General features: G+C 39.9%; 1 protein-coding gene across 5 annotated transcripts in view; it reads left to right on the top strand.

Moving 5' to 3' along the window:
- RAD18 (RAD18 E3 ubiquitin protein ligase) overlaps positions 1-27,073 on the top strand; it is a 185,405-nt gene that overhangs the window by 23,400 nt on the left and 134,932 nt on the right. For all 5 annotated transcript variants that reach the window (XM_089520335.1, XM_089520324.1, XM_089520343.1 and 2 more), the window contains exon 5: positions 17,784-17,917. In XM_089520335.1, the coding sequence (XP_089376461.1) occupies positions 17,784-17,917 (134 nt within the window). The remainder of the gene's footprint in view (positions 1-17,783; positions 17,918-27,073) is intronic.

The following is a 27,073-nucleotide window of genomic DNA, read 5'->3' as shown; positions in this document are numbered from 1 at the left end:
AGCAGGAGACCACCACATGAGGCGATCAGTGAGGCTGTGTGGTGGTTTTAGGAGACTCAGAAAAGTAGTTTAATGCAATCCTCATTCCTGCCATGGTCCTATAGTCTGATGGTTGCCCTTATCTTTGTTGCGCACAAATCCTTGTCTGAACATCCCCCCTGCCTCTCTCTTTTCCCTCACCACCTCCTGCTGCCCCCTTTTCCCTCTCTGCCCTCTTGGATCTTTCCACCGCCCCCTGGGGAGGTGTACTGCCCACTTTTGGAGTCATTGGTCTAAGATGTGACTGGGAAACATCCCGATGACTGTGGAAGGTCAGCCTTCTCCTCTCCTTTGTCTTTCTCATTGATGATGTTTCTCCTTAGGCATGGAGGCGGATTGTGGCCAGCACTGTGTAATCCCCACTGGGCTGAGGTTGGTTGTTTTGGAGAACTTCCCTCACCCTGCTTTACCTGGCATATCTAACTCTTTCCTCAGAGCTCGATGATCTGTTCGCCCTTTTCCTCTAGTCTAGACCTTATAAAATGCCCAGGCACTTCCAAAAGCCACTTGGAGAGATATTTTAGCTCTGAAAAAGAGGATATGCCAATGAAATTGGAATTTCAAATTAGCTTTGAAAAAGAGGACATTTCCTGAAAATATATAGTAATCCTATTACCTGCAAAGCCCCTACCTCTGTCAACAGTATTCTGGGCATTTTTATTAGCTTCCTATGACAATGTGTGTTCTTCTTGGAGCAGCAAGAAGGAGATGTTTTCTTTTGGAAGCTCTCATTTTTCAAGGCTGGAAAGCAGGGTCTTCTTGGCAGAACTGCAAAGCATTTGCAAGAGGATCCTTTCTGGGAAAGAATTCAGTAGCTGCTGAAAGAGCCCTTCCCACTCCCATGCTGCTTTTTTCCCTGTATGCCAGACAGATATGTCCTTGCCAGTCTTTCTCTTGGAAATCCCTTGGAATGGAGGTGGACCAACATTAACAGAGACAGACAGACAGACAAGTGACGTGGCAACAGGGTTGCAGGGAATATGTGGGGTGCTGGTTGTAGTTTGCTCTAGGTGTTATTTTCCAACTGTAGCCTTCTCTTGAATTACGATAATTTTCCTTTGTAATTAAATGTGTGTCAGTCTGACAGTTACAGTGTGATTAACACGGTGATGTTTAATATCACTTTGAATCTCGTGTTAGCCAAGTGGCTAGGGAACTGAAGTTTGAAGCTTGAACCATGATAATACCTGTCATTTTGATTGTTTTCTGAGTGGCTGAATCATTTGCTATTACAAAATTATTAATGCTGTATTTTAAAATTATATTGTTTTATTGTTGTTTTTAACCATTTTTTTGTGAGCTGCCTTGGGTCCAGTTTGGGAGAAAGGCAGCAAATAAAATAGAATAAAATAGAATAAAATAGAATAAATAATAAATAGATAAGAATTCTAAGGTTTGTACCTTGGTGTTGTCATCAAGAGCTTACAACAGATAATAAAGGAATGATCTGAACAAAGCTAGTCTTTACTGTCCTGCTAACTGGACTGAAGCCATTGACACAGAAGGTTTAAAGTAGGGATACTATTCTTTTATTATTGTAAATTTTTGTATGAGAATATATGTTTTCATGTGTTCTGGATTTAGTCCTTTATGGCAGCTATATAAATATTGTTGGGATAGAAGATCTTGTTTGTTGCTTTGCTGTTTTTCAGTAGCAAGAAAATAGTAGCCCATGGCTTGAAATGCTTTTGAGGTCTGCACATCTGATAACATTGTGGTGAATTGCCAGAACTATAGCAAAGGGAAAATAAAAGGCTTCCTATGTCCTCTTTTCCAGTAGGGCTCTTTGGCACCTGAGTAGGGGAAATAAAGCCTTTGTGTTGTGCCAGTAAATGTTGAGAAATACGGTTTTTTTTTTTTTTTTTGTTATCTGGGTATGTTGTAGCAACATTGGGGGCTTGATTATATATAGAAAAACATGTGAGGGGAGAGTTCAAAAGTGTTTCTCTCCTTGAAGTGGTAGATGGTATTCCATCTAGAAAAACAGGCTAACATTTGTGTATCTCCAAACATAATCACATAACTCCATATACAGTTATGTGTCTGGACAGTAACTCTCAGCTTAAAATAAGAATTTACTTTTTTTTTTGTGTCACAAACTATTTGTTTATTTATTTAATGTCTTGCCTTTTTCCCAGCACACAACCCAAGGCAGGGCATTAAATAAATAAATACGTTCAGTAACTTAAAACAAAATTAAGCTAAAATTTTCCTATACAAAAATTAAAAAGCCACTCAACAAAACACCTTTGTTTAAAAAGGCGCATGGTTAAATACAATTTAAATACATTTCAAACTTAAAAGATAAAAGCAAAGTACACCACTTTCAAAACAGCTTTCTGTCACATGATTTAAGAGACAAAGGCTCTGCCAAAATAAAAAAAAGTCTTTGTGTGCCAGTGGAAAGAGAGCATAGAGGAGTCCAGCCAAACCTCCCGTGGAAGTAGGTCTCATAGTCTGGGAGTGGCCACTCCTGTGTCCTAACTAAAAGTGCCTGTGAAGGTGATGAGAATGTGAGAGAGGCCTCTCCTAAAGCTCTTAAAAAGTTGGTCTGGCTCACATAGGGAGATAGGGTCTTTTAGATAAGGTGGATCCAAGCCATGTCAAGTTTTAAAGGTTATAACTAGGCACACTAAGAAGCTTCTATAGTTTTTTGTGGGTTTTTTCGGCTATGAGGCCATGTCCTAGAAGAGTTTCTTCCTGATGTTTTGCCAGCAGCTATTGCTGGCATTTTCAGAGAATGCTGGCATGGAAGAGAGAAGGGTATATATTGTTGGTTGAGGGGAAGTGATTTGTATGTTGATCTGTGTATTGCTCTGTTGTTAAATGGCAAGTGCTCAGGGTGTCTAATTAATGACCCACTGTCTGCTGGGAAACTCCCCAAACCCTGGGTGATTTTCATTTGTATGGGCTGGTTATTGTTTTTGCTATTTTTCAGGACTGATAGCCAAACTTTACATTCAAAAAGCTCAAATGAAGACTGATTTTCTGTAGAATCATAGAATTAAGGAGTTGGATGAAACCACAAGGGACTTGCATGCAGGAAGGCACAATTAAAACACTCCCAAGAGATGGATATGCAATCTCTGTTTAAAAATCTCCAAAGGAGACTCCACCACACACCAAACCAGTGTATTCCATTCTAGAAGAGCTCTTACCATTAGGAAGTTCTTCCTAATGTTTTGATGGAATCTCTTTTCCTGTAGTTTGAATTCATTGCTCCATGTCCTATTCTCTGGAGCAGCAGAAATATGCTTGCTCTATCCTCAGAATGACACATTTTCAAATATTTAAACATGGTTATGTCACCTCTTAACCTTCTCTTTCCCAAGCGAAACATACACATCTTGATTGGGGCATAAGTAAAATCCAGTCTTCTACCTGGGTGGTCCATGGATTTAATCTCAAAAGTTGGGGGTAATTCAGTGAGAAAAACATGCTTAGAGGCACTCTTCTATATAGGTACATTATATATTCCTTCTCCTATGTCTATTCCATTTACAGCAAGGGTGGGACATTTGCAGGTAACATTTAGTCCACGAACTCTTGTCATTTCTTTACCTTCGTTTCTCCAGGGTAAACATATCCAAGCTGCTCCTCATAGGACATGGTTTCCAGACCTTTCACCATTTTGGTTGCTCTCCTCTGGACACATTCCAGTTTCTCAATATCCTTGAATTGTGGTGCCCAGAAATGGACACACTATTCCAGGTGAGGTCTGACCAAAGCAGAATAGAATGGCACTATTACTTCCCTTGATCTAGACACTATACTCCTATTGATGCAGCCTAGAATCACATTGGCATTTTTAGCTAACACATCATACTGTTGACTCAGCTTGTGGTCTACTAAGATTCCTAGATCAATTTTTACACACATTGCTGTTAACCCAGGTGTTGCCCATCTTGTGCATTTCATTTTTTTAAAAAAATCTGTTTATTCACTTTTTACAGTTAAAAATATCTTTAAAAACAAAAGAACAAATTACTATTTAACATTTCTTTTGTGACAAATACAGTCACACAAGTCCTGTATTTACAAACATCCCACCAATCTTATCCCATTTGTTACTTCTTTGAACTGCCCATTCTCATCTATTACAGCCTTTTATTACATGGTCTATCTTGTTACAGATTTATGATTTATGATACTGAAATTATATGAATACATTTTTCTCCATCAATATTATTTTATAATGTGCTCTTTTTCTCATCTAAACTTCAAAGGAAAATACAAAATATAAGTGCAATTAAAGGTTAATGAAAAGAAGTAAAAGAAAAATAACAAAATAGAGGAATATCCTAAGTATCTTGATTTCATTATTTACTATTCTTATTCATTGTAATTTCTGTCCCCAACTTTTGCTCATATCTAGCAAAACTTTCCCCCAATCTTCAGTAAATTGTGTTCTGAGTTCATTCTGTGTATTTCATTTTTTAAATATAATAACTTACGGTACATTTCTCCCTGTTGAAATTCATTTTCTTAATTTTGGCCTAGGTTTTTACTCTTTTAAGATAATCCCGTCCTCTGTGTTATTAGATACTACAGTTGTCCCTCCATATTTGCTAGGGTTAGGGGAACAAGACCCCCATGAATATGGAAAAACCACAAATAACAAAAACACTGTTTTTACCTGAGAGGACACCTCTCTGAATCTCTAGGCCCTCCAGTGCAACTCTGTGGTCAATGCCCAACATACACTGACCATAGAATGGCACTGGAGGAGCTACAAATGGTCTTTCAGTGCAACTTTTAATTAAAGTTGACCACAGAATTGCACTGGAGGACCTAGACAGTCCTAGAGAGAATGTATTAATGAAATCTGTGAATAATCAAATCCACAAATATCAAAGCTGCAAATATGAAGGGATGACTGTACTACTAATTTGGGGCCCAAAGAGACTGGCTGGAAAAGCTGGTTTCTGGGCGGCTTGCGGCATGTTGTTTTAACTACGCACGCCCCCCAAGACTCCTGGAAGCCACCTTGGCTGATCAGACGGGCATGGTGTTTTGATGACACACACCCCTGGAGTGCCCAGAAGCCGCACGAGGCTTGCGCACAGCGGCTTAAGGCAGTACAAAACAGATCCAAAAAGAATGGATCTTTTCCATTCTTATTTGGGCCAGTGGCGGAGGGTGCCTGCGGGACAGCGTTGTGTGTTTGCTGTGGTCCCAAGGTGTCTTTAAGCCACCCCGTTGTGGCCGTTTTGGCCCTTTGTGTCATCTTCAGATTTGATAAGCATATCCTCTGTTCCGTAATCTAAGTCATTGATAAAATGTTGAATAGCACTGGGCCTAGGACAGAACCCTGTGGCACTGCATTGGTCACTTCTCTCTGGGATGAAGAGGAGCTATTGCTGAGCACCCATCAACCAATTACAAATCCACCTAAAGTTGCATTGTGTAGCCCACTTTTTACTAGGTTTTTTTGGGGGAGGGGAAGAGTATGGAGATCTTGTCAGAGACCTTACTGAAATCAAGACACGCTATATTTTTTGTCTCTTCAGCAAAGTAGGCAAACTTAAGAAATACTAAACATCAAAGTCAGACTCCTTCAGGCTGTAGTTTTTTTGATTTCTGTGTATGGTTGTGAAGAAAACTAGCAGGAGGAAAATTAGCTCATTCGAAATGTAGTGCTGGAAAACAGTTCTATGGATACCATGGATTGCCAACCCTCCCAACCCCCCCCCCCCTCGAAAAACAAAATATACAAATAAGTAGGTCCAAGGGCAAATGAAGCCTGAATCACCACTAGAAGAAAGATGACTAAACTGAGGCTGTTGTAATTTGGATGTTTGATGAGATGATGTGACTCATTGGCAAAGATGATAATAGTGGGTAAAGTGGAAGGCAGTAGAAAAAGAGGGGACTGTGCTGCAGGTGAATTGGCTCAATCAGGGAAGCCATGGCCTTCTGTTTGCAAGACCTGAACAGATCTATTGGTGTCAGGGTGTCTTGGAGGTCTCTCATTCATAGGATTGTGCTATGTTGAAGTTGTCTTAATGCCAAATAATAGATTCAAGATTAGTTGGAATTCCTTTTTTTTCAGTTCCCACTTTGCTAGTTTTATTTATTGGTTATTTTTATAGCTTTAAAAACTAGATATTTCATTAGACCTCCATGGTCTGTATTGTATTTATAACAATTTAGCCTTGGGATTATCCTTTTCTTAAGGTAATGGCCTGTGGAAGGGAAGAGAGCAGCTGCATAAGAAAACTAAAGTTTTAAATACATATGTAATGCTGAGCCTTTCTGATAAGAAAGGAAATGAGAGGGGACCATCTGTCAAGGGGTGAAGTTGTGAAGCAGTTTCTGTAATTTTGAACATCCTTCTTTTAGTCTTCAGGCAACAATACTGTTTTGACAGGAAATAAATTAGGGCTCAGCAGAAATGGACAGTGCTCTCCTGAACATCTCTGGGACTGAAGCAAGCCCCTTGCCTTTCAGTGCTTGATAGATGGGTTTTTTGTTGTTGTTAGTAAGGTGGCACCGTGTCCTCAACACATATTATGGTGCCCTGAGCTCTGCTTGTACCATTGGAGTCACAACAGTGCTTTCTTGTGAGATTGTCTTTCACACTCATCATGTTCTACCACCACTTGATGTTTCAAATAAACAATGCTATAGTCAGAGCATAGGGAAGTTTCTTTTTTGAATGACAACTCCCAGAATCCTCCAGTCAGCAGGACTACTGGAGAGATTTTGAGAGTGGTCCAAAAAGGTTACATTCTGAACTCTGAAACATAGGCCGGTTACAGACCGGCACTTGGGACGTCCGCAGGACGTCCCATTTTAAAAAAGGGGCGTCTCTTCTAGACGCCCCTGGCTCTAATACGGACTCTGTCCGTACAATATGGCGCCGGCCGTTCCACACGGCCGGCGCCATCTTTACGTATCGGACACTGTGTGTCCAAACGTGTCGCGGTGCTAATGACGTCGCGAGTGCGCCAGCGGCACCTCGCGACGTCATTAGGGCGCCACAGAAAGAAGCTCCATTTTGGAGCTTCTTTTTTGCTCCACAAGGGAGCCACGCGGTGTGGCTGCGATGGCTCCCTTACGGAGCAAACGGTGGCGGCGGCAGACCGCCTCAAAGCGGCGGTCTATAACCCGCCATAGTTATGTTAGTCTGGGATATCAGTATGCAAAGGGATCTTGCAGCACCTTTGAGACTAACTGTGAAAGAAGTTATAAGGTGAGCTTTTGAGGAAGTAGACTGAGTTGACCAAAGCTCATGCTCCAACAGTCTCAAAGATGCTGCAAGATCCTTTGCATTTTGAACTCTGTTAATGATAGATAATAGCCTGTATCCCATTTTGCATATATATTCACGTAAGACTCTTCACTCTAACAGAAGCTTCTATAAATGAAACAATTGGAAAGACATGATTTTTGCTGATTTCCTTCTCTACAGTTTTTTGCACTCTCAAATTTGTTCTTGATGATGGAGGATCATTTGGAACAATGTGGGAAGTGGCACAGGAGGAACCAAGAGAGAAAGGAATATTTGCAACCCCCCCCCCCCACACACACAAACACACACACACACACACACACACACACCCAAAAAAACCACCCCACCACCTCCTTTCTTTAATTCATGGGAGGTTTGGTCTGTATCGGAGAACCTCTTAGGACTGTGCACAATTGGATACAGTTGTGGAATAAGAAATTATAGGACTGCTATAGCTAATTATACCAGTAGGTGAATTTATCCAAAGTAAAGTAAGCAACACTGGTATTATTGTTGGATATATTTAGGAAGACAGATACATTCAGGAAGACAGTAATGGCAATGAAACTTACTTATTAATGTATGTTATTATTTGACTTGAGAATGGTGGCAAGGACATTGCGTGTTGAGAAATGATTGCAAGGTTGTCAGAAAGAGCAAGGGTGGTCTGTGAATGAGCATTCTGTAAGACAACGGCTTTGACATCCAAGGAAACATTGCTATTCTTAAGAACAAGACAATGGTAATTGGACATTTCCTGCCAGTTGGACTGGCTGACTTTATTACTATTGATTATTTTGCCTTTTTGCTCCCCCAAATGTAATTTCTTTACAAGGTGACTCAGTTCTGCACCCCAGCTGTCCTACTAAACTTTTAACTTTTTCTTTCAAAAAACAGACAGAACTATACAATATGTATTGATCCAAGCAATTTCTTGAATCCCAAGTGCTTTCAGGCTATGGAAAACCTTTTTGGCTTACCTTGGAAGATAATTTTTTTTAAAAAAATCAAATTGTTTGACTAAATTGTTAGACTAAAACATATGCTATTATATTGTTAGACTAAAACCATGCTATCAAAATAGCACAACAAATCCCAGCAAGTCATGGTGTTCTTTTAAAAATATTTTAGTTTGAAATATTTTTTTTATCTTTTGTGATGTTGTTGTTGTGTGCCTTTAAGTAGTTTCTTACACTGACTCTAAGGCAAGCCTATCATGGAGCTTTGCTGGCAGGATTTGTTCAGAAGGGGGCTTTGCCTTTGACCTCTGAGGCTAAGAGTGTGTGACTTGCCCATGGTCACACAGTGAGTTTCCATGGCCGAGTGGGCATTCAAAATCTGTGATAGCATAATAATAATAATAAAAACTTTTATTTATATCCCACTTTTTATTAAAACAATCAAAGTGGCGTACCACATTAAAATGATACAGCAATATATACAATCTCCCCTCTTTAAAAAAGGATTAAACAGTTCTAACAAATAATTACAAACAATAAAATCTAAAAACAATAATACACTAATACAATAACAATGGGTAGAATCATCACATATATGGGGGGATCTTTATGTGGATCTTTGTGTGGCTGAGTGCTATTCTGGGAAGGCCTGTCGGAAGAGATCCGTCTTGACAGCTTTTTTAAAGCTATCTAGGTTGGTAATTTGACAGATCTCATCCGGCAGACCATTCCATAAGGTGGGAGCAACTGCGGAGAAAGTCCTCTGGGAGGTCGCAGTCAATCTGGTCTTTACAGACTGCAACAGATTCTTCCCAGAGGAACTGAGTGTATGCGGTGACTTTTTTTCACCGACCTGGCATTGCAAAGGGGCAGAGTAAGGTTCTGTGGTGTGGTTGATAAGCTCCCCATCCTATTTGGGGTAACAGAGCAAACTGAAGTATGTGATAGCAACACATGTATCCCCACAATCTCTATCCCTCAGGAGACACTATAGTCCCAAATATTATTTTCTTGAATTGATATGTTTCCTTTACTCTTCCTGTGGTCTCCATCACTGTTTGCTGTTATTGTTTTCTGTTCTGGGTCTTTTTAGATCTAGAATTCTCCTTTTTATGAGCACCTAAGTGTTTGGTTCTCTTTTCTTATTGACAGCACATAATAGTTTTGCCTTCTAGATATTAGACTAGTTACGACAAGGCTATGAGAGTAATGTAGTGTTTGTTAAATCTATTCATGTTAATAGTAGCAATCTTAATATGTTTTTATTGATTCACCATATCTCTGAGATTTCTCTGGGTACTGGTGAGGGCTACAGGAGAACTGTCGCTGCAATCTTGAATTTAGACTTAATGCTGCAATCCTCTACTCACTTACCAGGGTTTAAGCCCCTTTGAACTCTATGGGTCTTAAATTCTGACAAGACAAGTATAGGATTGTATTGCAAATTGTTAAGAGAACTTGAAATGTGATTGAAATCTAAAAGAATTAAATTTATATGATGCATCTGGCATTCTAAATGCTGTATTTCTTTTGCCAAAGTGCCCATTTATCTTCAAACATATGTAGACATATGGCCATTTATTTTAGCTGTCATTATATAATCTTGACATCTGATAAGGGTGACATACACTCTTCTCTAAATGCATAGTAAGAAGCTCAAAGAAGAGTCTAGAATCTTCTGCTGGGGTTTGTGGTCATACAATAAAACTTGAACTCATACAATAAAATAAAATAACAGTAATTCATTTCAAAGAACTGGACCCAGACTGCAATGTGAAGTATTGTGGGGATGAAGGCATTTTTGTGAATGTTTCTTGCATTTACACTTGACCTACCTTTACCTTTCCATCTTCCACTGAATATACCTCTAGGAAAGCAATTATTCCTAAGAGACAGTACAAGTGACATGAGAATGCCAGTGTTGCTAATAGGTACTGTATGGTGTAACTTAAGATAAAGCATCTTGGTTCAGACTTTGCTAGAAAAAGAACAACAGATTAACATAGCAGCTACTCTGAGAACTCATTTATTTGTGCATCTTCTAGAAATTATAGGTATACATCAATTAGTGCAGTAGATGTGTTCATAGGTATTACTACATTAAAAGAAAATTTTGCACCAGAGATAGAAATAACATGGAAAGAACAGGGGTAGATTCCTATACTACAGAAGAGGAGAGCAGTTCAATGTGTTTTAACAAACTTTTTATTCAAAACTAACAATATGCACATGTAAAATCAAACAACCCGGTCAGGCAAGCCTTGTATAAGTAAACAGAAATGTTTGGAATCTTCTAGAGACTATTGGAAAGTTTGTTCCAAAATGCCACCAGGAATCTTGTTTTCTTTGCTCACCCTCCATGTTTTTTGTAGTTTTTATTTTGGAGACCAAACTGATAGATCTATCCTCCTTTAACATGCTTGTGGTAGATAGTAAGGCAGGCTTGTTTGCTTCTCCTTTTCTCTCTGCTTTGCTGTTTCCCGTGCTCAACAAGTAATGCTGGATGCAGCTGCTGTTTACTTTGCTCCCTACAGGCAGGTCCACACAGCTTCATTAGGTTCCACTAGAGCAGAATCCCACTACTTCCCAGGTGAAACTCTGTTGCAATGCTTACTGTAGGCACAGAAAAGAGCCAGTGGTGTAGTGCAGTGATGGTGAACCTTTTACAGACTGAATGCCCAAACTGCAACCCAGACCCCACTTATTTATTGCAAAGTACCATGTCCCTCTGGCTTTCTATAAGAAACTCTGGCAAACTCTGTGCTAGGGCGACAGCATGTGTGCCCACAGAGAGGGCTCTGAGTGCCACCTCTGGCGCACGTGCCATAGGTTCGCCATCATTGGTGTGTAGTGGTTTGAATGTTGAACTACAACTCTGGAGATATGGGTCTGAATGCTGGCTCTTCCATGGAAACTCACTGGTAACCTTGGTGACTCTCAGCATCAGAGGATGGCTCTCAACCTCAGAGGATGGCAATAGCAACCCCCTCTGAAGAAACTTGCCAAGAAGACACCATGATATGGCTGCTGTAGAATCGTTGTAAGTCGGGAACGACTTGAAGACACACAACAACAACAACAACAACAAGAAGCTGCAGGCACATTGCTCAGCTCCAGCACTGAAAGTCTGTGTTTCTCCAGCCCCCCTTTACCATCCTTTGAATGCTGATGTTGCTAAAAAACACTTCCAGATAAACAGTTGGACAAGGAGGAAAGGGGGCGGGGGCCACATAAAAAGACTTTGTATAAAGGAGCTTCTTTATCAAAGGCTATAAATTGGTTTAAGGAAGTTTTACTGAAGTGTGGTGTACAAGAACAGGAAGAAACACGTAATTCCATGATTAATTTCAAGTCAAGGAATCCATATCTTATTGGACTAGGATTGGTATGTTTGAACTGTGCCTCTTTTTGTTTTTCCTTGTTGTCTAGGTCCTAAGACAATCCGCTTTCATTTATGTTGTTCTTGATGAACATGTTTGGAACAGTTGCAGGAAACAAAAAGGAATTCTTGATTTTAATGTGGAAAAATTATGTGATGTTCTCAGGTGCTTCTGTTTATAACCATTGATATTTTGGATAGGAACATTTTAAACCCCACAACATTAATGTTTCATAGTTTTTTGTGAGTTTTTTGGGCTATGTGGCCATGTTCTAGAAAAGTTTATTCCTGACATTTTGCTAGCATCTGTGGCTGGCATCTTCAGAGAATGCTTGCCTGGAAAGGAGTTGTGTGTGTGTGTGTGTGTATACACACATACATACTGTGTGACCCTGGGAAGGCAGGAGTGATTTGCATGTATATTGTTCTGTTGCTAATGGCAGGCCTCAGGGTGGGAGGGTATGCAAAGGAGGATTAGTGTCTGCTTGATTAGTGCTCATTGACTGCTGGGAAACTCCTGACCCTGGGAAGTTTCTCATTTGCATTAATATTTCATTTTTCACTTTGTGTTTAAGCCATTTTAGTGTCAAGATCTTTTACTGGCACTTTTATTTTACTGTTTTAATGCTGCAAGCAAGTACAGTAGGCCCTCTGTACCCACAGATTTTTTTTTATCTGCAGATTCAACCATCCATGGCTTGACAATATTTTCTAAAAATATAAATTCCAGAAAGCAAACCTTGATTTTGCCATTTTATGCAAGGGACACCATTTAACTATGCCACTGTATTTAATGGACATGATTATCCATGGGTTTTGATATCCACAGGGGATCTTGGAACCAAATCCCAGCGGATACCAGGGGCCCACTGTAATGCTGCTTGTGTTCACTTTGATACTACACTATAATTCTTAACTACCTCTGATTTCTTTGATGGGTCTACACACGTTTATGCTGGGGATACCAGATAGTCTTGTGACAAGAAGGGCAGTCAGTTTCCCTGGGTAGAATTACTGTCCCTTGATGGCTAGTGTAGTAACATCAGCTGCAAAGAAATACAGCATAGAAAAGCCTATAGCCTTGAGATTCCTCAAATCCTTTTATTCTAAGTTTTGCTACTGGGTACCATGAAATTATAAATAAATAAATGTTACATTTGATTTTATGGAAACTCTGAGCTGATTCAGTGCCTTGGAAAAGATGAGAAGACTTTGCATCTCTTTGGGACCATGAATAACCTCTCTCTCCTGCTGCTTCAGTCTTTGTCCTTCTATCCCCTCTTGCTTTTGAGCATATTGGAAGCTGCCCAAACGTTGAGCCCTTATGTTCCATGTAGCAAACTGTTCTGGAAGGCTAAGAGAATATTCTCTTAGTCATATTTGGTGGGTGGACTTTTTGTGATGCTCAGTTTCCTTGGGACTGAGATGGTATCATTGGAGGCTGGTCTGCGCATGAGCAGCTTCAGTGTTTATGGTTACAAAAGGAAACATGAGTGTGAATGGGGCCTGATACAGATATGTTAGCAGCAATGGGGTTTGATTCAGAAACAGCTGCTTCCAGTTTCTGTAGTTGTGATAGCACATTTCCCCAAGTGCAGCAGTCATGGCTTTGCAAACATATTTCTTGGCCCCTCCAAATTATCCGACATTTTCAGTTATCCGACTATCAGCCGGTCTGTTTATGTCAGATAATCGGGACTCTACTGATATATATTGTTATCCTCCCTCGAGTCAATATTGACCTATGGTGCAACTCTGTAGATGAGACATCTCCAAGACATCTTATGATCCACTGCTCTGCTCAGGTCCTGAAAATTCATACCCATGACCTCCTTAATTGAGTCCATCCATCTAGCATGTGGCCTTCCTCTCTTTCTGCTTCCCTCCACCTTTCCTAGCATTATTGTTTTTTCCAGTGAGTCGTGCCTCCTCATGATGTGGCCAAAGTACGACAGCCTCAGTCTAGTCATCTTGGCTTCTCGAGAGATTTCTGGTTTGATCTGCTTTAGGACCCATTTGTTTGACTTCTTGGCTGTCCATGGTAACCTCAGCACTCTTCTCCAGCACCACATCTCAAATGAATTAATTCTCTTCCTATCCATTTTCTTAACTCTCCAGTTCTCACATCCATACATGGTTATAGGGAATACAATGGCTTGTATGATTTTAACATTTGTGCTCAGTTGTATGTCTTTACATTTTAGGATATTTTCTAGTTTTCTCATAGCTGCTCTCCCCATTCTTAGTCTTATGATTTCTTGACTGCAGTCCCTGCTCTGATCAGTATTTGATCCTAGGTATGAAAATTCTTTTACTATTTCTATTTCCTCATTGTCTAGGTTGAATCTGTGTAAATTTTCTATGGTCATTATTTTTGTTTTCTTTATGTCCTACAATAAGCCTGCATTTGCACTTTCCTCCTTGATCTTCCTTAGTAGGACTTCCAAGTCTGTGATGTTTTTGGCTCGTAGTGTGGTGTCGTCTGTGTATCTTAAGACTGGCAATATTCTTTCCTCCTATTTTCACTCTTTCTTCTTCTGTGTCCAATCCTGCTTTTTGTATAATATGTTCTGCATACAAGTTGAACAGATAGGGTGAGAGGATTCAGCCTTGTCTGACCCCTTTGCCAATTGGGAACCATTCTGTTTCTCCATGTTCTGTCCTGACAGTGGTCTTATTCTCTCTCTCATATATATATATATATATATATATATATATATATATATATATTTCATTTGCTTATTTAGCTTTATGTTTCTCATTTTGCAGTAGAGTTTCCACTAGTTACATAGATTTGCATCTAGTATAGCATTAATGGAAGGGGTTGGTGTAAGCTGCCTTTCCTAGTTCCTCTCCTCCCTCTCCTTTGAAAAAGGGAAGGAAAGGAGGACAATAGGAGCTGGTTTTTTCTCCTCTGCAGCTCTTAACATCCACTCTGACCATTATGTTCTAACCAAATGAAGATTTGTGTGTTAAATATGTGTGTGTTTATATATATTCGTCTACCAATGCAATATTTTGTCTCCTAATATTATACTGTGCTGAATGGGACAGTATTAAATATAATGGCTATGACATTTCATTATTCTTTGTCAGATCTGTTTAATGGAAGATAGGGCTGCACCCAGTCCATGACCGCTAGATGTCATCAGTTAGCTTACTTTAGCTCTCTAACCAATGAGCCTTAAAACTTCATTAGCAAAACTTGTGTTATCTCCTGGTATTAAATAATAGCTCATTAAATGTTCTGGATAACATGCATAACTATAGTAAAGCTAAGTTTTTTTGCAAGCAACCATAGTATTTGGTATAAAATCGTGCGATTGTTTGTGCTTCTGAACTGTGGGGGGAAGAAATTATTCCCTCCCCATGTATCAGATACTGGTACAATATTTGTGCCTGTTGGCTACAATTATTTCTTTCCTGTAATCTCTCTAGGGACCAGTAGCACATGGCATGCGGACTGGTGTACCACTTCGAGTAGCACTGTCATAGAAGATCTAGACTCCTTTTTTTTTTTTTTTTTTGGAAATTGTAATCTTAAAGGGAGTTAACCCAACCTCAGTTTGATGCAAGACTTTCATTTACTTGTACAGTTAGCCCTCTGTATCCATGGATTCAAGCATCCATGGTTTGAAAATATACCAAAAAATATAAATTCCCCAAAAAATCAAACCTTGATTTTTGCCCTTTTATATAAGGGACACCATTTTACTATATGATTATATGTAATGGGACTTCAGCATTGACAGATTTTGGTATCCACGGGGGCTCCTGGAACCAATCCCCCAGCGGATACTAAGGGCCCACTGTATTGGAGAGTCATCATGCTGGTCAAGCACTTGAAGTGGATCTGTTGCTATTTGTGTGGAAATTCCACTCTTCTTTTTAATGTCTTTTCATCCTGAAGCAGCTCCAGCTTGAGAGAGAGCCATTCAGATGCTGGACTCTCATTGTAACACAGAGTTGGCACCAGGAATGGTCCTCTATAATCCATAGCAGTTGTGGATAGAGGAGACATAAAACTGAGCATGGATTCACTGCTCCTGTGGCAGCAGACCCACGGGTTACCCCTGATCTGGGGTGGTCCTTAGTTAATGCTAGTTGGGACCTTCTTTGAAGCTCTGCTTTCTTAGTAGGCCACATGTCATGTTAACAGGAATTTTCAGACATCATTCATAGCAAGTGCCATTGAATTGTTTGCTTTTTAAATGTCTCCACATGGACCAAGAATTGCAATGGAGATGTAAATTGTAAAATCCTGTTGTACACCGCTTTGATCTAATTTGGAAAAGCGGTATATAAATAAACATTATTATTATTATTATTATTATTATTATTATTATTAAATCTCTACTCTAATGTTTGACTGTGTTCTGGCACTTAAAGAATACAAATCCTTCTGTGGTTATTTTGTATTCCTGCTGAAACACAATTCTTCCCAAGTCTGAGAGTGCCCAAAATGTAAGATATGTACAACTGTTCCTGTGTTTGTACGTCTCTGCATATGTGTGTGGGTGTGCATGTGCACCTTCAAGATATACGCAACTCCATGAATTTCATAGGGTTCTCTTAGGAAAGGAATACTCAGAGGTGATTTTGCCAGTTCCTCCTTATAAAACATAATGTACAGCACCTGGTATACATTGGTGGTCTCCCATGCAAGTATTAACCGGAGTTGACTCTGTATGGTTCCAAGATCGGATAGGATCTGGTGCCTTTAGGGCATTCAGGCCATGGAAGTTCCATATTCTCAGGAAAAGATAAATGCTATATAATGGGAAATATATAAAAGAGAAGAAGGTGTTAGTTATTAGTCACTATTAAACTCTGGTTGTTTAAGTGTATACCAGATATGAAGTTGCAGATATATCACTAATAAATTTTGTGTCAACTATAATAATAATAGTAATAATAATAATAATAATAATAATTTATTTATAACCCACCTCTCCCTGTGTTAGATCAAGGTGGGTAACAACTATCTCTTTTGAAAAGTTGACCAACTAATTGGTTACTATATGCATTATTGAGGAGTGGGGACGTGTTTTTAAATTGCTCTTGAACTCAATACTTTCAGTTTCAATAGGGCTTAACAGAGCCAATTAGCCCTCTTTGTGGTTGATGGTGTGTCTGTTTCTGCAGTTTTGGGGGTATGGATGTGTAGTCTTTGGCAAGATGTAGGGAACCCAGGAGATCGCAGTTTCCTCACCACTGTACTACGCTATTGCATCTTGTGTTTGTGCTTTTGGATGCTGTCAGTCCACAGTAAGACATCAATTATTCTGGAAATAATTCTGGACAGTGTGGCAGCACGCTTTACTAAAACTTGGGTGGAATTGCTGAGAGAAGTTATGTACAATTAAATAAACAGAAATAGAAAACAGTTCTCAACTCTCAAAGAAATAGTTGGAAATTCTCAACTGTAACTATTACAGTGGGACCTTGATATCCATAGGGGATCCATTCTGGCCCCCGCCGAGGATACTACAATCCACGGATGTTCATGTCCTCTCTGTCCCCAATGGTGGCTGCGCTGCCATTAGGGATGACGGTTGACTCTAATGGAGGTGCGGCTTCATGCACATGCTGCCACTGGGGACAATGGGGACTGTCCCTAATGGTGGCGTGGCCATGTGCTTGCACGACCATTGGAAACAATGCAGGCTTGCTGTCCACAGATGCTCAAATCCAAAGGTGGCAAGTCCATGGATACCAAGGTCCTATGTACTATGGGATTACCATTATTATTATTATTATTATTATTATTATTATTATTTGCTCCTCTTTTGCTTGACAAGTGGCTGACTAGAGGCTACCTAGTAGATGTGGAGTTAAATATAGCCCAGATTTCTTGTCAAAACAAGAGGGTGCTAGAGTTCTTAATTGCTGAACTTTCATTCATGCTATAAATAATCAAAGTAGATATTCAGGTTCCTTTGTGTCTCAACTCCCTGTGCAGATTGGAGAGAAATAGATTAATGTTGGACAGAATGAGTTATTAAGCACCTTTTGTGTTAACCATCATCTCTTTGGGTAATCTTTGGGGGACCCACAGCAAGTAGTATAGATTGCCTGTATTTCTTTTATTTGTTTCCTTTTTAAGGTGAAAAAAATACTGTGATAGAAGCACAAGAGTTATACATTGATCCTGTTCTGCATTTTCTCCTAGACAACAGCTGTTCCAGATAAAGATAAAGCAGGAAGACAATGATGCTAGTCAAGAAGCAGGGAGTACAAGTCCTACAGGAGGCACCAGGAATCCTGTAACACCTTCCACATCTGCAACAAAAATTGTTCCAAAAGGTAAGTCTTTCATCCTGTTATTCTGTAATACTTTTAGTATTGCAGCATTGCAGGATGATTTTCCACCAGTTAAACTCAACTCATTCCCCCCACTCCACCCAATGATACCCGTTCTGGGTATACTTTTTGCTGGTGTTAATTGTCTTTATTTATTTATTACTTGTTTCATATCCCACCTTTCTCTCAGCATAGAATAGTGTATATGTTCCTTGCAAAAGCATCATAAGGAGGAGTGCCTACTGTACTTGTGTGCCATCCAGGTTCAAATCCTCAACAAGCTACAAGACTCATTATATGAACCTAGGCGAGTCACTGTCTCTCACCGCAAACATCCATTTATTCCCCACCTTTTCTCTCAGAATTGGAAAGCTTCCTTACAAGGTTGTTGTAACCATGTTATTCTAGCATGGACATTTGAATCTAAATGCTGTTGAAATGTGTTTTGACAATTATACACTGCCACTTGCTGTTGTGCTGACTATTGTGGCTGTTGTGCTGGCTATTGAGTTTGAGGGCCAAAATTGTTGTTTGGCAAATGAAATTGTCATTTTGTAAACGGATTGGTTTAGGAAATCAAAAAGCCAACATAACTTAAGGTATGACGAGGGAGGAGGAGAGGAGAAACAGCTGGGAGGAAGAGGAAGGGAAAACGCAGCCATGTGAGTCCATCTCAGCCTTGGCACAGACCATCTCAGCTCCCTCCCCTTCCCGCCTCCCAGAGGGAGGAGAGGCGAAAACAGAGAGGAGGGACAAGAAAAATCAAACAAGGGCCAGAAGACAGATGAGAGAGACTAAAATAAAAAGGTCATGAGGGGGGAAGGAAAAAGGAGGGAAGAGAAGGGAAGGGAAACGATTAATTCAACAATAATGGAGGGAGGGAGAATAACATAGGAAAACAACTACTGGGCAGCAGCTGTAGTGATGGATGTCACTAAAGCGTGTTACCGTTTGGATAAAAAGTAAAGGGGAGAGAAACAACAAGGATGTTATCATGGGAGTCTACTACAGACCCCCAAATCAGATGGAGGAATTGGATGATGCCTTTCTAGAACAGATGACTACACACTCAGAAAGGAGAAATGTAGTAGTGATGGGTGACTTCAACTATCCTGATATTTGCTGGAATTCAAACTCAGTCAAATCCTCAAGGTCTAACAAATTCCTCACTTGCTTCAGAGACAATTTCATTGACCAAAAGGTGGAAGAGGCAACAAGGGGGTCAGCTATTTTAGATCTGATCCTAACAAAGAAGGATGACTTGGTTAATGGGGTGCAAGTGACCATGTTCTCCTGGAGTTTGTTATACAATGGAAAGGAGAAGCCAGGTATAGTCAGACACGCATTCTAGACTTTAGGAGAGCGGATTTCAGTAAACTTAGAGAAGTATTGAGAGTTATCCCTTGGTCAGAAATACTAAAAGAGAAGGGAGTTCAGGACGGATAGGAGTTTCTGAAAAGGGAGATACTGAAGGCACAATTTCAAACAGTTCCATTGAGAAAGAAAAACAGGAGGTGTCTCAAGAAACCAGGATGGATGACTAAGGAACTTTCAACTGAGCTAAATTTTAAACGGAACATGTACAAGAAATGGAAAAAGGGGGAAATCACTAAAAAGGAATTCAAAGAAATAGCAGGCATATGTAGGGGTAAAGTCAGAAAAGCTAAAGCGCAGAATGAACTCAGGCTTGCTAGAGAGGTTAAAAACAATTAAAAGGGCTTTTTTGGATATGTCCGCAGCAAAAGAAAGAAGAAGGAAACGGTAGGGCCACTCTGTGGAGAAGATGGTAAAATGCTAACTGGGGACAGAGAAAAGGCAGAATTACTCAACACCTTCTTTGCCTCAGTGTTCTCCAAAAAGGCAAAGGGTGCTCAACCTGAGGAAAATGGAGCAGAGGACAGGATAGGGGAATTTCAGCACAGAATAAGTAAAGAGATAGTAGAGGAATACCTTGTTAATCTAAATGAATATAAGTCTTCAGGACCAGATGAACTACATCCAAGGGTATTAAAAGAACCAGCAAATATAATATTGGAACCATTGGCAATAATCTTTGAAAACTCCTGGAGAACAGGAGAAGTCCCAGCAGACTGGAGGAGGGCAAACGTTGTCCCCATCTTCAAAAAGGGAAAAAAAGAGGATCCCAACAATTATCGTCCAGTTAGTCTGACATCAATACCAGGAAAGATTCTAGAGCAGATCATTAAACAGAGAGTCTGTGACCATCTAGATGGCAAGTCCATAATCACAAAAAGTCAACACGGGTTTCAGAGAAACAAGTCATGCCAGACAAATTTGATCTCTTTCTTTGATAAAATTACCAGCTTGGTAGATGAAGGGAATGCTGTGGATATAGTATAATCTTGATTTCAGTAAGGCCTTTGAGAAAGTTCCCCATGACATTCTTGCAAAGAAGCTTGTAGAATGTCGGCTAGACAAGGGAACTGTTACATGGATTTGTAAATGGTTGACTGGCCGAACCCAAAGGGTGCTCAACAATGGCTCCTTTTCATCCTGGAGAGAAGTGACCAGTGAGGTCCCACAGGGCTCTGTCCTGGGCCCAGTGTTATTCAACATCTTCATCAGTGACTTGGATGACAGAATTGGGGGCATACTCATCAAATTTGCAGATGACACCAAATTAAGAGGAATAGCTAATACTCCAGAGGACAGGATCAAAATTCAAAATGACCTGAATAGACTTGAAAGTTGAGCCAAAGCTAACAAAATGAAATTCAACACGGAGAAATGTAAAGTACTACACTTAGGGCAGAAAAATAAAATGCACAGATATAGGATGGGGGACACCTGGCTGAACGAGACTCCATGTGAAAGGGTTCTAGGAGTCCAAGTAAACGACAAGTTGAACATGAGTCAACAGTGTGATGCGGCAGCTAAAAAAGCTAATGCAATTTTAGGTTGCATCAATAAAAATATAGTGTCTAGATCAAGAGAAGTAATAGTGCCACTGTATTTTGCTTTGGTCAGGCCCCACCTGGAATACTGTGTCCAGTTCTGGGCACCACAATTCAGAAAGGACATTGAGAAACTGGAACATGTCCAAAGGAGGGCAACTAAAATGGTGAAGGGTCTGGAAACAATGTCCTATGAGGAACGACTCAGGGAGCTGGGGATGTTTAGCCTGCAGAAAAGAAGGTTAAGAGGTGATATGATAGCCCTGTTTAAATATTTGAAGGGATGTCATATTGAGGTAGGAGCAAGCTTGATTTCTGCTGCTCCAGAGACTAGGACCCGGAACAATGCATGCAAGCTACAAGAAAAGAGATTCCACCTCAACATTAGGAGGAACTTCCTGACAGTAAGGGCTGTTCGACAGTGGAACACACTTCCTAGGAGTGTACAGTGGTACCCCGGGATATGAATTGACCGCGTTACGAAATTTCCGGGGTACGAAAAAGTTACATTGGAAAAAACTGTTCCGGGTTACGAAAGATTTTTCGGGTTACGAAATTCATTTCGGCGCGAAATTCAAATGTGAAGCGCGGCTAGCGGCTTTCCAGCGCCTTTTCGGGTTGCGAAATGTATCGGGTTACGAACGGCGCCGCGGAACGAATTAAATTCGTAACCCGAGGTAGCACTGTAGTGGAGTCTCCTTCTTTGGAGGTCTTTAAGCAGAGGCTGGATGGCCATCCGTTGGGGATGCTTTGATTGAGATTTCCTGCATGGCAGGGGTTGGACTGGATGGCCCTTGTGGTCTCTTCCAACTGTATGATTCTATGAACAGCAGTGACATCATAGCTAACACTTGTTAGCACTGCTAGGGAGGTGAAGGTGGTCCTTCTTGTGTAACCCCCCATCTAGAAAACCCTATGAGGAGACCTTGCACAGACAGGACAAGTGCATTAAGAGAGAGAGAGATAGAAACTAAAGGAAAACACACTTGCAAGAGCAGCTAAGGGCAGCCAAAAATGACGAAGCAGGCATTAAACATTCACAGAAAGACAAACCCCATCAGAAACAGCACCACACATAAAATAGGGACATGGAATGTGAGAAGCATGAGCCAAGGGAAGCTAGATATAGTGAAAATGGAAATGCAATGCATGCACATAGCAGTCCTGGGGATTAGTAAGTTAAAATGGGCAGAAATGGGCCACTTTGAATCAGACAACCACACAATGCTCTACTCAGGGAATGAGAAGACAAGAAGAAATGGGGTGGCTTTCATACTAAGAAAAGATGTTGCAAAAGTAGTCAGAGGATACAGTGCAAAACCAGATTGAATCATCTCAATAATGCTCCACAGGAAACCTGTGAATATCACCATAATTCAAGTATATGCACCAGCCACTGAGGCAGAACAAGAAGAAATTGATAGATTTTACAAAGGAGTGTATTGACAATACACTAACACAGGATGTCAAACTGCTTATTGGCGATTGGAACACAAAGGAGATTGGAAGTAAAGAAGAATCAAAAACAGTTGACAGATTTGGAATATGCAAAAGGAATGAAGCAGGTGAGTGTCTGATAGATTTTTGTGAAGCAAACAACCTATTCATTGCAAACACATTTTTCATACAACCAGAGAAAAGGCTATACACATGGACATCACCAGATGGCCAACACAAAAACCAAATAGATTACATAATTGGAAGTAAAGGATGGTGAAGCTCCATACTGATGGCCAAGACTAGACCAGATCCTGGTTGTGGCACAGATCACAAACTACTCATTTCAAAAATAAAAGTAAAACTCAAGAAGAGGACAGAACTAATCATCATGCCAAAATACAATTTAAACAACATTTCCACAGAATTCATTGACAGTATAAGAAATAGATTTGCAGTACTAAGAATAATGGATCGTGAACTGGAAGAGCTTTAGTCTGAAGCCAGGGACATATGAATAGACAAAGACACTTCCAACAGACAAAAGGAAAGTGAAGAAACTATGGATGAGAGATAAAACGCTACAAGCAATAAAGGAAAGAAGAGAAACAAAACAAAAAGGAGATAGGAATAAACTAAGAACCATGAAACAGTACAATGGCTAGTGTGCAAAGATAAGGAAAATTACTACAAATACAAATGTAGAGAAATAGAAGACAACAACAAAAAGGGAAGAATGAGAGACCTATTCCACAAAATTCAAGTAATCAAGGGAAAGTTCAAATCGAGAACCAGGGTGCTCTATGACAATAAAAATAACATAATTCGAGACAAGGAAAGAATAAAAAGACGATGGATGCAATACACAGAAAAGTTATAAACATGAAGTACGTATGGAATGAAGACCCATATGAAGATGAACCCCAAATTCTAAAAAATGAGGTGGAAGCTGCAATAAAGGAAATAGCAAAAAACAAGACACCAGGAACAGATGATATTCCAGTAGAACAGTTGCAGTCCACATTGAAAGAGTCAACTCCTAGTGCTAACCATCATATGTCAAGAGGTATGGAAAACAAAACAATGACCAACAGACTGAAAAAGATCAGTATACAGTTGGCCCTCCTTCTACACGGATTTTTTATACACGGATTCAAGCATCCACGGCTTGAAAATATTCAAAAAAAGTATAAATTTCAAGTATCAAACCTTAATTTTTCCATGTTATATGAGGGACATCATTGTGGGATTTGAGCATACACAGATTTTGTTATTCACGAGGGTTCCTGGAACTAAACCCTAGCGGATAACAAGGGTCCACTGCACATTCTCATCCACAAAAAAAGAGACGAGAGACTGCAGCATCTAGAACCATAGCACTAATCTCCCATACGAGCAAAATCATACTCAAAATTCTGCAACATAGGGTCCAACCATACATAGTGAGAGAAATCCTAGGGGTCCAGTTAGGGTTCAGACAAGGAAGAGGCACCAAGGATCACATTGCAAATATACGATGGCTAATGGAACGTAGCAGGTAGCTCCAAAAGAAAATCAGCATGTGCTTTATAGACTATAGCAAAGCCTTTGACTGCATAGATCATGAAAGGCTGTGGAACACCCTTAAAGACACAGGAGTACCAACACATCTGATAGTCCTAATGAGGAATCGGTACTCAGGACAAGAGGCTATTGTCAGGATAGAACATGGAGAAACAGAATGGTTCCCAATTGGCAAAGGAGTCAGATAAGACTGCATCTTATTATCCTACCTGTTCAACTTATATGCAGAACATATTGTAAGGAAGGCCAGCTTGGACATGGAAGAGGGAGGAGTGAAAATAGGAGGAAGAAATATCAACAATCTAAGATATGCTGATGACACCATAATACTAGCAGAAAACCTTACAGACCTGGAACAACTAATGTGGAAGATCAAAGAAGAAAGTGCAAAGGCAGGCTTACTGTTGAATACGAAGGAAACAAAAATAATGACCACCGAGAACTTACACACATTCAAACTAGACAATGAGAAAATAGAAATAGTAAAAGAGTTCTCGTATCTGGTATCAAACATTGATTCAAATGGGGACTACAGCCAGGAAATCAGAAGATGATTAAGAATGGGTAGAGTGGCTAGGAAAGAACTAGAAAATATCCTAAAATGCAAGGTTATACAGCTCAGAATAAAAGTCAGAATCATAGAAGCCTGTATTATTATGTATGGATTGACAGCTGGACAGTCAAGAAAGAAGACAGGAGGAAAATCAACTCCTTTGAAATGTGGTACTGGAAAAGAATGCTGAAGATTCCATGGAGAGCCAAAAGGACAAACAAATGGGTCCTAGAGCAGATCAAGCCAGAAATATTCCTAGAAGCCAAAATGACAAGACTTAGACTGTCATACTTTTGACACATCATGAGAAGGTATGAATAATTGAAAAAGACAATAATGTTAGGAAAGGTGGAGGGAAGTAGAGAGGAAGGCCACATGAGAGATGGATGGACTTTATTAAAGAGGGAACAAATATGAGTTTGCAGGAGCCCAGGCAGAGCAGTAGAGGACAGGCGGGCCTGGTAATGTCTCATCCACAAGGTTGCCATGGGACAAGATTGATGCAAAGGCAGTTAACAACAACAAATTGAAAAAAACCAGTCACACAAGCTACAAATAATATGAAAGAAAGCAAAACAGAAGATGCAAGGTTTTCATATTTTCTGTGTTTTGAATAGAGAATACAATATTGCTGTTGGGCTGCCTTCTATGGAAAATAACTTCAGTCAGAGTTATTGATATAAATCCTTTTGTTAGTCTTAACTAGATTAGACCCATTGAATCAGTGAGATTTACCTCTGCGTTGATTCAACATTCAGTAACTGATTGAATATGTCTACTCTATTTGGGACTAATTAGAGAGTGCTAGCCAGTGAGTGAATTGTTTGCATCTGAGTTTAATGAAAAATACCAAATTAGGTGATAAATTGAGGCTGCCATCAAATTATTAAAGAGTTTAATCTTTTAGTTTAACTAAAAGTTTATTAAAATAGTTTTCATTAGAATGTATGGTTGACTGTTTTTCTGTTCCTTAGCTTTACTCTAATTTTTGATATAAATAATTCATGATGTGTACCACAGTCAGCACCTGGTCTAGTTTTTGCTGCAATAATAGAGCTTCTACATATTCTGCTTCCAATTATATAGTCTATCTCGTTTTTGTATTGAGTACCTGGTGATGTCCATGTGTATAGTCTCCTCTTAAGTTGTATGAATCATAGAATCATAGAATTGTAGAGTTGGAAGAGACCACAAGGGCCATCCAGTCTAACCCCTGCCATGCAGGAAATCTCAATCAAACCATCCAGCCTCTGCTTAAAGATCTCCAAGGAAGGAGACTCCACTACACTCCTAGGAAGTGTGTTTCACCGTCGAACAGCCCTTACTGTCAGGAAGTTCCTCCTAATGTTGAGGTGGAATATAGAGTTTGGGATATATTCACCATATAAGACTACCTCTCTTCCAGTGCACACCAAATAAAAATTTAAAAAACATGAGATTTGATTTCAATATGGTAATTTTAATTGCAATGTTTATGACATGCAATTTTTGTTTTATACAAAGCCTGTTTGGATTGGTCAGCTGTCCCTGCTTGCCCAGCTCTCCCTGTCTCCAAGACTATCAGAGCAGTAGTGCAAACACAGCTCTTTCTTCCATGCCCCGGGCGTCTCGGACACCTGCAGCTTGCTTCGCCCTTCACCTACACCTTCCCGGTCAGGTGTCCCTCACCTTGTCATCAGGACCGCGTTAAGTCACTTCTTTCCATGAATCCTGGTGAGTCGCCACATATGGTGGGAATGCAGCCGCGGCCATTTTGAGCTCCCCCCACCATATGCGGCAACCGCAGATTCTCCAGTCTGGCTTGGAGGTTTTAGCACCTGCCCTATAAGACAACACTTGCCGTATAAGACGACCCCTGACTTTTGAGAAGATTTTCCTGGTTTAGAAAATAGTCTTATGCTCCAGAAAATACAGTATCTGAGTCAAAGTGACCCATTCTTGTCCATTTTAGCTCACTCACCCCTAGTATTGCTGTTTATGCATTCCATTTTCTATTTTATACTATTTCTAGCATCCTCCGGCTCATTCCTCTCACATTCCATGTTCCTATAATATGTGGACAGTGTTTGCATCATTGAACTTGTCTACTGCTTGACTTCCCATCTTTTTTGAGTTGTTCTGTGCCTTGATCCACCCTCTATTGTGATTTCCCTCTGGAGCTCATTTCTAACTCTTTTTTTGTGTTCTAGTCCTGCTTTTTGTTTTGTTTTGGGCTGTCTCATTTTCAGTTGAAGTTTTTAAACAAATAGGACTTCGACATTCATCATACATGATTGTTGTTCTTGCATATTTTAAAGGATCCTTTAATAGCTATTCCAACATGAAGGGAGAAGGAGAGGGCATTATTCCAGACTCCCATGTTGTGAATTGAAAAATGAATGGAAAAATGTAATAATAGCCTTTATAGGGTTGCTTATATCTTACTTCATCAATCTGGTTTATTTATGTTTGATTTGGATTACGACATTGGAACTAGCCAATTCTGAAACTAAATATTGTTGCTTAGATGAATATGATATTCTTGATCTCTTTTGCAGTGATAGCTATATAAATTTCACCGGGGCTTGAGATTTCAGGATATGCTGAATTGATAATGATAGTTTCAGCCTTCTTTAATCATTCCATGACCATGAAAGGTAAACACACACACCCGCCACCATTTGCAGTATCAGAAGAGACATGCGGCATTAT

The sequence above is a fragment of the Sceloporus occidentalis genome, unplaced genomic scaffold (genome assembly GCF_023333645.1).
Source record: "Sceloporus occidentalis isolate IW3139 unplaced genomic scaffold, rSceOcc1.0.p SCAF_1, whole genome shotgun sequence".
NCBI lineage: Eukaryota > Metazoa > Chordata > Lepidosauria > Squamata > Phrynosomatidae > Sceloporus > Sceloporus occidentalis.
This window is presented reverse-complemented; position numbering and strand designations above follow the sequence as displayed.